Source organism: Oncorhynchus kisutch, linkage group LG25, assembly GCF_002021735.2.
Source record: "Oncorhynchus kisutch isolate 150728-3 linkage group LG25, Okis_V2, whole genome shotgun sequence".
Lineage (NCBI taxonomy): Eukaryota > Metazoa > Chordata > Actinopteri > Salmoniformes > Salmonidae > Oncorhynchus > Oncorhynchus kisutch.
The window spans coordinates 32,471,595-32,486,094 of record NC_034198.2 but is presented as its reverse complement, the minus strand read 5'-3'; the positions used below and the strand labels follow the sequence as shown (position 1 = coordinate 32,486,094).

Below are 14,500 nucleotides of genomic sequence, written 5' to 3'. Positions count from 1 at the left end.
CATCATAAGGCTATACACATCATAAGGCTATACACGTCATAAGGCTATACACGTCATAAGGCTATACACATCATAAGGCTATACACGTCATAAGGCTATACACGTCATAAGGCTATACACGTCATAAGGCTATACACATCATAAGGCTATACACGTCATAAGGCTATACACGTCATAAGGCTATACACGTCATAAGACTATACACGTCGTAAGGCTATACACGTCATAAGGCTATACACATCATAAGGCTATACACATCATAAGGCTATACACGTCATAAGGCTATACACGTCATAAGGCTATACACGTCAGGCTATACACATCATAAGGCTATACACGTCATAAGGCTATACACGTCATAAGGCTATACACGTCAGGCTATACACGTCATAAGGCTATACACGTCATAAGGCTATACACGTCATAAGGCTATACAGGTCAGGCTATACACGTCATAAGGCTATACACGTCATAAGGCTATACACGTCATAAGGCTATACACGTCATAAGGCTATACACGTCATAAGGCTATACACGTCATAAGGCTGTACACGTCATAAGGCTATACACGTCAGGCTATACACGTCATAAGGCTATACACGTCATAAGGCTATACACGTCAGGCTATACACGTCATAAGGCTATAGACTTCATAAGGCTATACACGTCATAAGGCTGTACACGTCATAAGGCTATACACGTCATAAGGCTATACACGTCATAAGGCTATACACGTCAGGCTATACACGTCATAAGGCTATACACGTCATAAGGCTATACACGTCATAAGGCTATACACGTCATAATGCTATACACGTCATAAGGCTCTACACGTCATAAGGCTCTACACGTCATAAGGCTATACACGTCATAAGGCTGTACACGTCATAAGGCTATACACATCATAAGGCTATACACGTCATAAGGCTGTACACGTCAGGCTATACACGTCATAAGGCTATACACGTCATAAGGCTATACACGTCATAAGGCTATACACGTCATAAGGCTATACACGTCATAAGGCTATACACGTCATAAGGCTGTACACGTCATAAGGCTATACACATCATAAGGCTATACACGTCATAAGGCTATACACGTCATAAGGCTATACACGTCATAAGGCTATACACGTCATAAGGCTGTACACGTCAGGCTATACACGTCATAAGGCTATACACGTCATAAGGCTATACACGTCATAAGGCTATACACGTCATAAGGCTATACACGTCATAAGGCTATACACATCATAAGGCTATACACGTCAACAGGTGCAACACTATGTGTAACATGAGACATGCTACAATGGACAATATCCAATATCTACTATACTATATTTTCAGGTAAGGAAGTGTAGCGGAGGTGGTTGGATGAACTATACCTGTGTGATGAGTAGCGCTGTGGCAGTCAAGTAATTTCGTCAGCCGGTGATTGTCAAGTAATCATTATTTATTTTAGACAGGTCTAAAGAAACATGACATGAAGAAAATGTAGTCTATTTCAGAATAACAGAATAGCATACTCTGAGTTGTAGGCTACACTTGTTCATTTCGCAGGCAAGATTTGGTTAGAATTCCGTGGCATTTTTTATATTATTTTATAGTATGACGAATACAAAGCTGAATAAAATAGATATTTTCTCCAAATGATTTGAGGGAGTGCGCACATGCGGCTATTCTATGTTGAGCGGTTAACAAATTAATAGGTACTCCTATATGCTTAATCAAACTTTAGTTGTTCTACAAACGTTGGCCTATATGTTTTGATTTTTAATACATTCAAAGGCTGAATGATGCAACTCTCATGATGATTTGAAAAAGTTGGTTGAAAGGCAGGCTGTACACACTTCATCAGTCTCTCATTCACAATTTGACAAGCACTTGATAATGCCTCGAATTTCCTGGCGGCATACCCTTTGTGTGGCCGTAATGCACCCCAGAAATATCCATGCCTTTTGCGGCCAGTGGCCATTGTTCCCTTCTCCCTGAGTGATGTGTGCTGCGTGCCCTGAAGCACCTCTCACTCATATGGCTTTCCATCACGTGATTGGGTCTTTCTCACAGGCTACAAGTGAAGACAGACACTTCAGGGACGCAACTGCGCGCATCCTTCATCAGCCAACAAGATGAGTAGGCCTAACAAACAGCAAAAGTGCTAGTCTACTATCAATCTACTATCCCCCATAGTACAAAAGGAGATCTATTCTATTCTGTGCGAGAAACAAATGTTACAAATTAATACAACCACTACCATCAAAAAAACTTTTAAAAAACCCAATGAGGCTGACAAACTGATCACAACGTTGAGCTTAAAATTTGCTAAACTATTAGGCTATTTCTTCACATTATAAGTGCAGCAATGTGCACACGACAGTTTTCCATTAACGGGAAAACACCATTCTCAAAAGTGACAGCAAATGCAATTATGCATGTAATGCTTTTATTATAAAGGTGCATTTTTATGGTGAAAATGATCTTCCCCAAACTAGAAAGTCATGCGCTGCTTATGTATGCCAGTTAGGCTTCACACCCCTTTTTAAGAAGTTATTTGACCACTTTAGTTACAACCCTTATCAAAACATATAGTCCTATAGTCAAGGCTATGTGAGATGTGCAACTATGATTAAAAAAAGTCACACAAAAACATTGTTTCTTGCCTTATGCTGGGCATCATTCATAAGGGATAAATATATAATTCACAAGTCATAGGCTAATACTGACACCCATCACACTATTCTTGATTTAATCTTGTCTTTACATATACTAAATAATATATGTGTGAAATTAGTTTTGAATTAGAATGAACCACTATCATGCACCTGTCTCGAAGCAGGGGCAGGGGGAAAAATACATGTAATCTCTGCACTTAAATAGCAAATGGAGGATGCTTTTCCCATGGTTCATTTTCATGCCAGCTAGGTAGTCTATACTCCTGTTGTAAAGAGAAGCACTGTGATTAATATTAAGAAAGTTGAGAAATAATATATAGTAGGCCTAGCCTATAGAAAACTCATGGGATCCTCCTCCTTTTTAATAGAGGAGGTTCTCTGTTCACTCTGTTTTCTCTCAGAATTGCATAGCCTGTAGAAATATTGTGCAACATAGGCTCATGGGCTCTCAGTGTTTGATTCGATGTTCGATTACTTTTGTATTGATGTCCGAGTGATTCGAGGGTTCGCAAGTTTGGTAGGCTACTAACGACCATCAGCAGCATCAGAGCTTGGAGAAGTTTAATTACCGTGACTTAATGGTCACATGGAATTTGACTGCCTTCATGACTCGTGACCGCCAGTGTGGCGGTAATATGGTCACCGCAACAGTCCTAGTGAAATGTAACCTTCAGGGTTTTTCCTGCACAGAAAGGTTTTGGGCAGGCCGCCTAAGTGTTTTTTCGGGCCACCTATGTCCAAACAGATTGTTTTTTTTAAAGACTAATACATAAAGTATGTAGAAAGGATAATGGACCTATATATTTTTTAGATAAGATCATCTATGATCAAAAAAATCACCAAAATAAAAGGTAGACCGTTATGGAGAATCTAAGGATAGCTTTTGTCATGGCCTTGGTCCCCCATTGATTTTGTTTTAATGTTTGAGTATGTCAGACAACATAAGCCATGGCAAAATGTGTAGAATTGCAGGAAATATGCTTTAAAACGGCACATTTTTCTCAATATTATCTCAGAAAAATGGCTAAATGTATTGAATTACAGGAAATGAGCTTTAAAAAAAGCAACATTTTGTCACTCTCGGCCAACAGGAGGGCCTCTAAAATGTTTGGTCGGCAACCACATCATTAGCCACTACCCCCCATGCTCACCACCTAAGCCACATTTTGATCCAGAAAAAAAACCTGACCTTATCTAAGACCTGAAATCTTATGCTAGCTCCCAGTGGGATAACAGTAAGATAATGCGGTTTTGAGTGAATGACCTGGGATCGTGGACTTCAGGAAACAGCAGAGGGAGCAGCCCCCTATCTACATTGATGGGGCAGTAGTGGAGAGGGTGGAGAGTTTTAAGTTCCTCTGCGTACACATCACGGACAAACTGAAATTGTCCACCCACACAGACAGCGTGGTGAAGAAGGCGCAGCAGCACCTCTTCAACCTCAGGAGGCAGAAGAAATTCGAAATTCGGCACAATCGAGAGCATCCTGTCGGGCTGTATCACCGCCTGGTACGGCAGCTGCTCCGCCTATAACCGGAAGGCTCTCCAGAGGGTAGTGCAGTCTGCACAACGCATCACTGGGTGCAAACTACCTGCCCTCCAGGACACTTACACCACCCGATGTCACAGGAAGGCCAAAAAGATCATCAAGGACAACAACCACCCGAGCCACTGCCTGTTTACCCCGCTATCATCCAGAAGCGAGGTCAGTACAGGTGCATCAAAGCAGGGACCGAGAGACTGAAAAACAGCTTCTATCTCAAGGGCATCAGACTGTTAAACAGCCACCACTAACATTGAGTGGCTGCTGCCAACATACTGACTCATCTCCAGCCACTTTAATAATGGAAAAATTGATGTAACCAATTTATCACTAGCCACTTTATATTATATAATGTTTACATACCCTACATTACTCATCTCATATGTATACACTGTACGCTATACCATCTACTGCACCTTGCCATCTTGATGTAATGTATCACTAGCCACTTTAAACAATGCCACTTCATAGATGCAGAAAGTAAACATCACAGTGGGTCAATTTCCACAAAAACGAAGAGCGTTGAATCACAAGGCTCAACTTCTCCTGTATTTTAGTGCCCTGGCAACCATGCTGAAATAGTGTGACGCGAATTCGTTGCACATGTGCAGATACCGTGTGGGACTGTGTGAGAACAAAGTCTTGCCTCTCGCTCATCTCAATATCTGTGGTGGTGCTGCTTGTGGAAATGTATTTTCGATGAGTCTCCTTGTAGCCCTTTCTTGCAGTCAAATTACCAAATCGCCATCTAGTGGACACTTGGGTAGAACGTTACATTTTTCATAATTCATAATCAATAAACATTATTTCCAAAAACCTCCTGAAAATCCTGTGTTTCAATGTTAAACGGTTGTGTTTAATATAAAGTGTAATATTGGGATGCAAACTCAAAATGTAATACATTTTAACTCGATATCTAATGTGTCTTCTTCTTTTAAGCCCATAACCATGTGTGTGAGGTGTATACTTTTGTTTCAAAGTTGATTTGTTTAAGTCTACCAAGAAACACTGTTTGACCTTGACTTAGCCCACTGCAGTAAAAGGTTAAGACATATTTGTGAAGACATCTTGAGACAACTTAAGAAACATCTTCAAGTCCTCATGTCTCAAAACGTCTAAAGATGTCTCACATGTATGTCTCAAGACATCTAAAGATGTCTCACATGTATGTCTCAAGACATCTAAAGATGTCTCACATGTATGTCTCAAGACATCTTATGACGACAATGATGGCTGGGTCTGACCGGGGTGTTTTTGTTGTTGCATTATTTTGTGGTTGCTTTTAGAGAGGCAGGAGTTGTGATTCCCCTACATTATTTTGTGGTTGCTTTTAGAGAGGCAGGTGTTGTGATTCCCCTACATTATTTTGTGGTTGCTTTTAGAGAGGCAGGTGTTGTGATTCCCCTACATTATTTTGTGGTTGCTTTTAGAGAGGCGGGTGTTGTGATTCCCCTACATTATTTTGTGGTTGCTTTTAGAGAGGCAGGTGTTGTGATTCCCCTACATTATTTTGTGGTTGCTTTTAGAGAGGCAGGTGTTGTGATTCCCCTACATTATTTTGTGGTTGTTCAAATGTGAATCAACTACTGAGGATTCTTATTCATCTCATTTTCATCTAGCCTATAGTTGCAAATGACACTCATTAACCATTTCTATTGGCAACATGATGCTGGTGTGTCTCACAGCTCACATACAGGGGGGGGGGGGGTGTGATTGTAATTGTGCCACTGACTCATTCTATACAATCATGGACCTGAAAATGAATTTGGCCCAAAACATGATCATTATTCTTCATGGTTTGCTAAAATATGCTGCATTATGAAATTTCTGGATTGTATCACTGGACATAATGATTCATCTTCACTGCACATACAAACTAAATTAAACAAAATACAGAATATTTAACAGACTATCATAACTCCTTGTCTCCCGTTGAATCCATAATATATTGTCGACCAAATGGAGCAGCAGCATCTGTCTCCAGGTACAGTATGCTTACAGTAGCAGTTAACTGCAGATCAGAGGACATGAATATGTGCAATACAACTTCTCATACTACAGTGATTACTGCGCATACAGCTCAGATAGAAGTAGACTATGACTTGAAACATTAGCATACTAAAGTCGTGACACGAACATGAGTCTATGTTCAAAACCCATAATGACAATTTAAATGTTTATTTATTTTTTATGTAAAGATGATGTGTGCTCTTTAACATTAGAGGTGTATCTTACAATATTTTCCTTGGCTATCACGTTCAATTGACTGGTGATAATATCACAGCGAATTATTCAGCTAATACCTCATCTGATACAAATGTTGTCAAATAATTATTGGCTAATGGTAAGCTGCACCTTCATGTTCCCTGAAACAAAATAGTCACCCAGAAATGCAGAATACTAACACTCAGATGACATGATGCCAATGATTTTTTGGTTAATATGCCTAATCCTGAGAAATGCACATCCAAAATTAGCAACAACATCCATCACTTTCAGACTGTCCTCCATTTTTCTGAAGGTGCGGTTCTCTATTTCTCTCTGCCGTTACATGCCTTGATGTCATGAGTCAGATGGAACATCAAAGTGTTTGTAATGACATATTTCACAATGATCCTGACTCATTTCCTGTATGGTAGTTACTTTAAAGGTCTTCAGTGCTTTCGGAAAGTATTCAGACCCCTTCCCTTTTTCCACATATTGTTACGTTACAGCCTTACATTTTTCCTAGTCAATCTACACACAATACCCCATGACAAAGTGAAAATGAGACTCGAAATTGAGAATAGGTGCATTCTGTTTCCATTGACCTTCCATGAGATGTTTCTACAACTTAATTGGAGTGCACCTGTGGTCAATTCTATTCATTGGACATGATTTGGAAAGGCACACACCTGTCTATATAAGGTCCCACAGTTGACAGTGCATGTCAGACCAAAAACCAAGCCATGAGGTCGAAGGAATTGTCCGTAGAGCTCTGAGACAGGATTGTATGGAGGCACTGATCTGGAAGGGTACCAAAAAAATGTCTGCAGCATTGAAGGTGCCCAAGAACACAGTGGCCTCCATCATTCTTAAATGGAAAAAGTTTGGAACCACCAAGACACTTCCTAGAGCTGGCCGCTTGGCTAAACTGAGAATTCGGGGGAGAAGGGCCTTGGTCAGGGAGGTGACCAATAACCAGCTGGTCACTCTGTCAGAGAGCTCTAGAGTTTCTCTGTGGAGATGGGAGTACCTTCCAGAAGGACAATCATCTCTGCAGCACTCCACCAATCAGGGCCTTTATGGTACAGTGAGCAGACGGAAGCAACCTCTCAGTAAAAGGCACATGACAACCCACTTGGAGTTTGCCAAAAGGCACCTAAAGGACTCTCATACCATGAGAAACAAGATTCTCTGGTCTGATGAAACCAAGATTGAACTCTTTGGTCTGAATGCCAAGGGTCACGTCTGGAGGAAAGCTGGCACCATCCCTACTGTGAACCATGTTTGTGGCAGCATCATGCTGTAGGGGGATGTTTTTCAATGCCAGGGACTGGGAGACTAGTCAGGATTGAGGCAATAACAGAGCAAAGTACAGAGAGGTCCTTGATGAAAATCTGCTCCAAGCACTCAGGACCTCAGATTGTGGCCAAGGTTCACCTTCCAACAGGACAACGACCCTAAGCACATAGCCAAGACATTCCAGGAGTGGCTTCAGGACAAGTTTCTGAATGTCCTTGAGTGGCCCAGCCAGAGCCTGGACTTGAACCCAATCGAACATCTCTGGAGAGACCTGAAAATAACTGTGTAGCGACACTCCCCATCCAACCTGACAGAGTTTGATAGTATCTGCAGAGACGAATGGGAGAAACTCCCCAAATACAAGCTTGTAGCATCATACCCAAGAAGATTCAATGCTGTAATCGCTGCCAAAGGTGCTTCAACAAAGTACTGAATAAAGGGTCTTAATACTTATGTAAATGTCATATTTCCCTGTTTTTGTTTAGTCATTATGAGGTATTGTGTGTAGATTGCTGACCATTTTTTATTTTTTCCCCCAGTTTTTGAAAAAGGCTGTAATGTAACAAAATGTGGAAAAAGTCAAGGGGTCTGAATACTTTCCGAATGCACTGTATGTACTTTAACTTGCTGTTCTGTGTGGCTCCGTTGGTAGAGCATGGCACTTACAATGTCAGGGTTTTGGGTTCGATTCCCATGGGGACCAATATGGGGGGAAGTACAAAAAGGTATGCACTCACTACTAAGTCGCTCTGGATGGGAGTGTCTGCTAAATTACTGAAATGTAAGAATTCCATGATACCTTTTCTCACACCTCTTTGAAACATTGACCATCAAACTAGAGGGAATGGCAGCTCCTGGCATGATGCATATAACTGTAAACATGTATAACAGTGTAGAACTACACACAGTACATTCTAATATGCAGTAATTAATACTAACTTGGTATTACTAATTCACAGAAATGCCAGTAGTGTGTTGTGAACCATAGCAAGATCCCCTTTTGACCTCTACAGTGTTAGTCATATCATTACTTTTATTATCCTATATTTAAGCATTAAGGCCCGAGGAGGTATGGTATATGGCCAATATCCCACGGCTCAGGACCGTTCTTAAGCATGACACAGCGAGGAATGACTGGACACAGCCCTTAGCTGTGGTATATTGGCCATATATCACAAACCCCCAAGGTACCTTCTTGCTATTAAAAATTGGGTACCAATGTAAATAGAGCAGTAAAAAAAAAGTTTTGTCATAACTGTGGTATACGGTCTGATATACCACGGCTGTCAGCCAATCAGCATTCAGGGCTCAACCCACCCAGTTTATAATACAACTTAATTAAGTAATTGAGGTGCACTATGTTTGACATCGTCTATAGGGGCACAAAGGGTTGAATGCCAGGCCAGCCAACCACTGTAAATGCACCAAGGCTTCCGAGTGTTTGATACCCCTCCATTCACTCCATTGCAGATATTATTAAGGGCCCTCCTCCCCTCACCAGCCTCCTGTGAACTCAATACATGATAACTCGCCACACTATCCACAGGTCCTCTGCTAAGAACATAGAAACACTTACTGCTTCAGTGAGAGATAGGCGACCTCTCGCCTGAGAAAGTGAAATTGACAATGCACACTGGCTCTCTCAATGTGAGTGCTTATTTTCTCCAAGGCTCTGGCCGTTACAGATACAGTACAAGCATACCACACAAGATCAATGACTATACTGAAGAATACTGGTGAGCATTGATATAAACTAGTCCAGGTGAAAAGATGTCCTGACTGATAATCAACAGCAGTCTCATCTGTAGGACACTAGTATCTACCACTACATGACACGCACAACAAAACCAACCCAGTGCTCTATGCAACAACTCCACCAGCAAATAGCCCTAAATGTCAACATCCCTTTGAGTAAAACTTTTAAAACATTATGATGAGATATACTCTTATCACATGCACCTTAAGACAAATGTCAATTGCCAATTTAATTAATTTCACTGGTGCCTCCATGAAAATGACTGATTAGAACCCTTGTGGAAATCCTTCAATTACTTCAATTTGGGGAGAGATATGATCTCAATCAACCATGTAGATTATCACCGGCTAATTATTTCTACCAGTTAATGGGAAGGAGGAATTTGCACACACATATGGACTATTTTCTTTCCTTCAGACATAAGTAATAGCTAGTCTAATATACAAATTCCCATAGATTATTACAACTAGGCATGCATTTAAAAAAAAAGTACAATGATGTACATGATGTGCACATACTCATAATGCATACACTACACACATGTAAGAAAAACATATAACTGAAGAGGTCACATTGGTATGAATGATCTGGAGACAGACGCAGGAATGCGTAATAGTTTTTTTTATTGCACCCAAATTACGGCGTGCCGTGTAAAGACATGGGGACGAAGACCAAATAAACACTATACACAACACAGGGTTGAACCCCTAACAACAGTGGGAGGAGTACCTCGAATAAATAACACATGCGCATAATGATTAACACACGGGACAAGACCCGTAATCATCTGAGCAATCCACAAGGACACGAAAGCCCAAAACAGAACAGCACAGGTACTCACACACCAACGGACATTGTAACAATAATGGACAGCCCAATGGAAACCAAAGGGCACACTTATACAAGTACTAATCAGTAGGAATAGGGGACAGGTGTGCGTAATGAAAGTTCTGGAGGGATCTGTGACAGTATAGGTGATATCATTGGTATCATTTCAGTCGTAATGGCAGCTGTGGTTACGGTGTGGTATAGTTATAGCAGCGGCAGCTTGCTGGTACAGTGGTAGCAGTGGAGGTAATAGCACATTTGTACCATGGTTAACTGAGGCATAACCTTTTTTAAAGCCAGTAATGACACATGGCTTAGAGGTCTTCTGAATTACATCAACTTTTTTGTCTGATTAAAGCTGCAATATGTAACTTTTTGAGGTGACCTGACATATTCACATAGAAATGTCAGTTGTAGATCTGTCATTCTCAATGAAAACAAGTATACAAAGTGGAAGATCTGTTCTATGTGCGCTATTTCTATGCTTCCGTTCTTAAGTTTTGTTTTTGTGTCTTTTATTTTTGGTTTTGTACTCCAGCTTCAAACAGCTGAAAATACAATTTGTTTGGTTATGGAAAATATACACTACCATTCAAAAGTTTGGGGTCACTTGAAAATGAAGACCAGCATCCCGGAGTTGCCTATTTACTGTTGACGTTGAAAATGGTGTTTTGCGAGTACTATTTAATGAAGCTGCCAGTTGATGACTTTTGAGGCGTCTGTTTCTCAAACTAGACACTCTAATGTACTTGTTCTCTTGCTCAATTGTGCACCTGGGCCTCCCACTCCTCTTTCTATTCTGGTTAGTGCCAGTTTGTGCTGTTCTGTGAAGGGAGTAGTACACAGCGTTGTACGACATCTTCAGTTTCTTGGCAATTTCTTGCATGGAATAGCCTTCGTTTCTCAGAACAAGAATAAACTGACGAGTTTCAGAAGAAAGTTATTTGTTTCTGGCCATTTTGAGCCTGTAATCGAACCCACAAATGCTGATGCTCCAGATACTCAACTAGTCTAAAGAAGGCCAGTTTTATTGCTTCTTTAATCAGAACAACAGTTTTCAGCTGTGCTAACATAATTGCAAAAGGGTTTTCTAATGATCAATTAGCCTTTTAAAATTATGAACTTGGATTAGCTAACACAACGTGCCATTGGAACACAGGAGTGATGGTTGACGATAATAGGCCTCTGTGCGCCTATATAGATATTCCATTAAAAATCTGCCTCTCCAGCTACAATAGTCATTTGAAATATTAACAATGTCTACACTGTATTTCTGATCAATTTGATGTAATATATATTTTTTTTATTAGCTTTTCTTTCAAAAACAAGGACATTTCTAAGGGACCCCAAACTTTTGAACGGTAGTGTATTTCACAGTGGTTTAGATGGTACGATAATTCTCTACACTATAGTTGTTTGTTTTGTCAAATAAACTGAATTTATGCAAACTATTCGAATTTTAGAAACCAGGAAATGACAGAGAGATTTTTGCATTAGTGCACCTTTAAATAGCTGAACAAGCTGAATAGTTTTTTTGTTGGCCTCTTGCCCGGTTTCACTGAAGTCAAAACCACTCCAATACAGTCCTGAAGCTCTACCGATACATTATTTCTGTAAAAATACAGTCCTGAAGCTCTCCGGTATATTTCTGTAGAGGTTCTTTGATTCCATTTAGTTTAAAACAGATCATTTGTGCTCCCATAGTTCACAGTCATCACCACTGAACCATAAAAGCTTGGCTTCCAGGGTCTGGGGGCAATATTTAGGCTGTTTCAGGTCTCAGGGATGGGAATGCAGGATGGCGAAGCCCCACTATAAAGGAATCACCAAGGTCATATTTGCTTTTTGTAGGAACACAAACCCACGCCCCTTTCAAGGTGTAAGAACACCCTGACCTGCTATTCACACAGTCAAATCTCCAAATATTGGTGTGTGTGTGTGTGTGTGTGTGTGTGTGTGTGTGTGTGTGTGTGTGTGTGTGTGTGTGTGTGTGTGTGTGTGTGTGTGTGTGTGTGTGTGTGTGTGTGTGTGTGTGTGTGTGTGTGTGTGTGTGTGTGTCCGTGTGCGCACCATTGCCTGTCTTATCTTCATCTGAGGGTCGCTGATGATAGTCTGACATGAAGTGACAAGCATGGCAATTTTGTGGGAAACATTTGTAGCCTACTATTTAGTAAAATGGAGTTGAGGTCCAGGCTGAATTTTATTGGGGAAAGTTTCTCTGACTATCTGTCTCTCTTACAAATCCAGTAACACAAGCTATGATTAAAGTGTCTTGTATTTTCTCTTGGATGGCACTAACAACACCAACAAGGAATCTTTGAATAGATAAGTTATATAGCTGGTTTTAATGTATTTTAACACACCTTTGGTTCAATTTAACCAGTAAGTCTCGTGCATAATAAATACGACGTAGCTAATCAGTACAGGCATCCACCCCTTCATCTCCCAACATACTGTATGTGATGCCTGTGGACACAATGGACTGGTAGACAAAACCAATAAAATAATCTACAACACATTGATAATTGTAGCGATAAAGACCGGCCAAAACAATGACACGTTACCTTCGGCAAGCAGACGCATTGCATGAACAAATGAGGAGTCCAGCGTATCTTTCTCGGCCATCAGCTCCGGTAAGCATTTCTCCTGATCCATGATAAGGTACCTCTCCTGTTCACCGCTTGTGCAGGTGAGACGACAAAAGTGATGAGAGGGTCGGAATGCGCGTCTCTCTTCTACTTGGTAATTCTCTTTATAGGTAGGCTACCGCAAGAAAATCCGTAAGGAATCTCTTCAATTACACGTGATGCTTGACTGAGAACTGAACGACATTCAGAGCTATAAACACATCTCTCCACATCCCACTCCCTCCCGGAGAATCAACCACCTTAGCTACAGAGAGACTGCGTGGCGCTCCCCGCCCCTCTGAAACACGATTGGTCATATGAGACAGACTATTCGCAAACAACAAATCTCAACACTGTTATGATAATGCGCTGTTTTAGTAGGCTACAGCGAATATTTTCCTTCAGCCGCTGTCCTTGGTGCTGAAAGTTTCTCACGTGTGGAAACAAGCAGACACATTTTAGTCAATTAGCAGACAGCCTTATCCTGGGTAACGTACAGTAGTGAGTGCATACGTTTTCATATTTATCCGTACTGGTCTCCCGTGGAAAGCGAACCCACAACCCTAGCGTTGCGAGTGCCATGCTCTACCAACTGATCTACACGTGACTTAAATACGGTGAAGTTAGATAGGCAACACAATAAACCTGTTAATATGAATGAAATGCAAGGTCTTAGGCTACCGTACATTAATGCCATGTATTGCCACTACTTTATTCCTTTTACTGGACAAAAAGTATTTTGACAATATATCTGTGGCAGGTGAGAAATGCATGGCCAAAATGGAATTAGGTTTTAAGGCAACAGCTGTCTTACACAAATTGGTCTGCAATGGAAATTCCTAAAATTAATTGACACAATATAAATGAGCCATTACAGTTGATTGTAACAATTTAAATTTTACTTTTGTTTTGTTCCAACACAATGAAACATTAAGTGAGAAGAGGTGTTTGTTTTTATCTTCATTTTATATGTGAAAATATCATAAATACTCGGGACATGCTGGCCAAAGACTGCACACACTTCGGAGAAAATGTTTTGTCAATCCGTACACTCTTAGATAAAAGGGTTCCTAAAGGGTTCCACTGCTGTCCCTATAGGAGAACCCTTTTTTAGTTCTACATGGAACCCAAAGTGTTATACTACCTGGAACCAAAGGGTTATCATATGGGGAACCCATCATAGTTGAAGAACCCATTTGGGTTCTAGATAGCACCTTCTTTTCTGAGAGTGTAGGAAGGACATGTGAAAAATAATGTTGCATGTAATGTTCCCTCAAGCCTGCCTTGTGGTTTGAGTGAGCTTATTTTGCTATGCCTATGAATACTAATCAATGGATTTGTTGCGAGCTTCTACTTGCCAAGTTGGATTAGAATGTGGTGACAACAAACCTACAGAAGGGTCACACGCATGCAGGTGCGCACACACACACACACACACACACACACACACACACACACACACACACACACACACACACACACACACACACACACACACACACACACACACACACACACACACACACACACACACACACACACACACACTCAATACAACTGTATAAATC

The 14,500-nt window shown here is 40.8% G+C and overlaps 1 protein-coding gene across 1 annotated transcript in view; it reads right to left on the bottom strand.

The window, feature by feature from the left end:
- LOC109870511 (KH domain-containing, RNA-binding, signal transduction-associated protein 2) overlaps window positions 1-13,242 on the bottom strand; it is a 124,380-nt gene extending 111,138 nt beyond the window's left edge. Inside the window, 1 exon segment of the mRNA XM_020461035.2 lies at window positions 12,870-13,242. Within this exon segment, the coding sequence (XP_020316624.2) occupies window positions 12,870-12,960 (91 nt within the window). The 5' untranslated portion in view covers window positions 12,961-13,242.
- Between the last annotated feature and the right edge of the window lie 1,258 nt (window positions 13,243-14,500).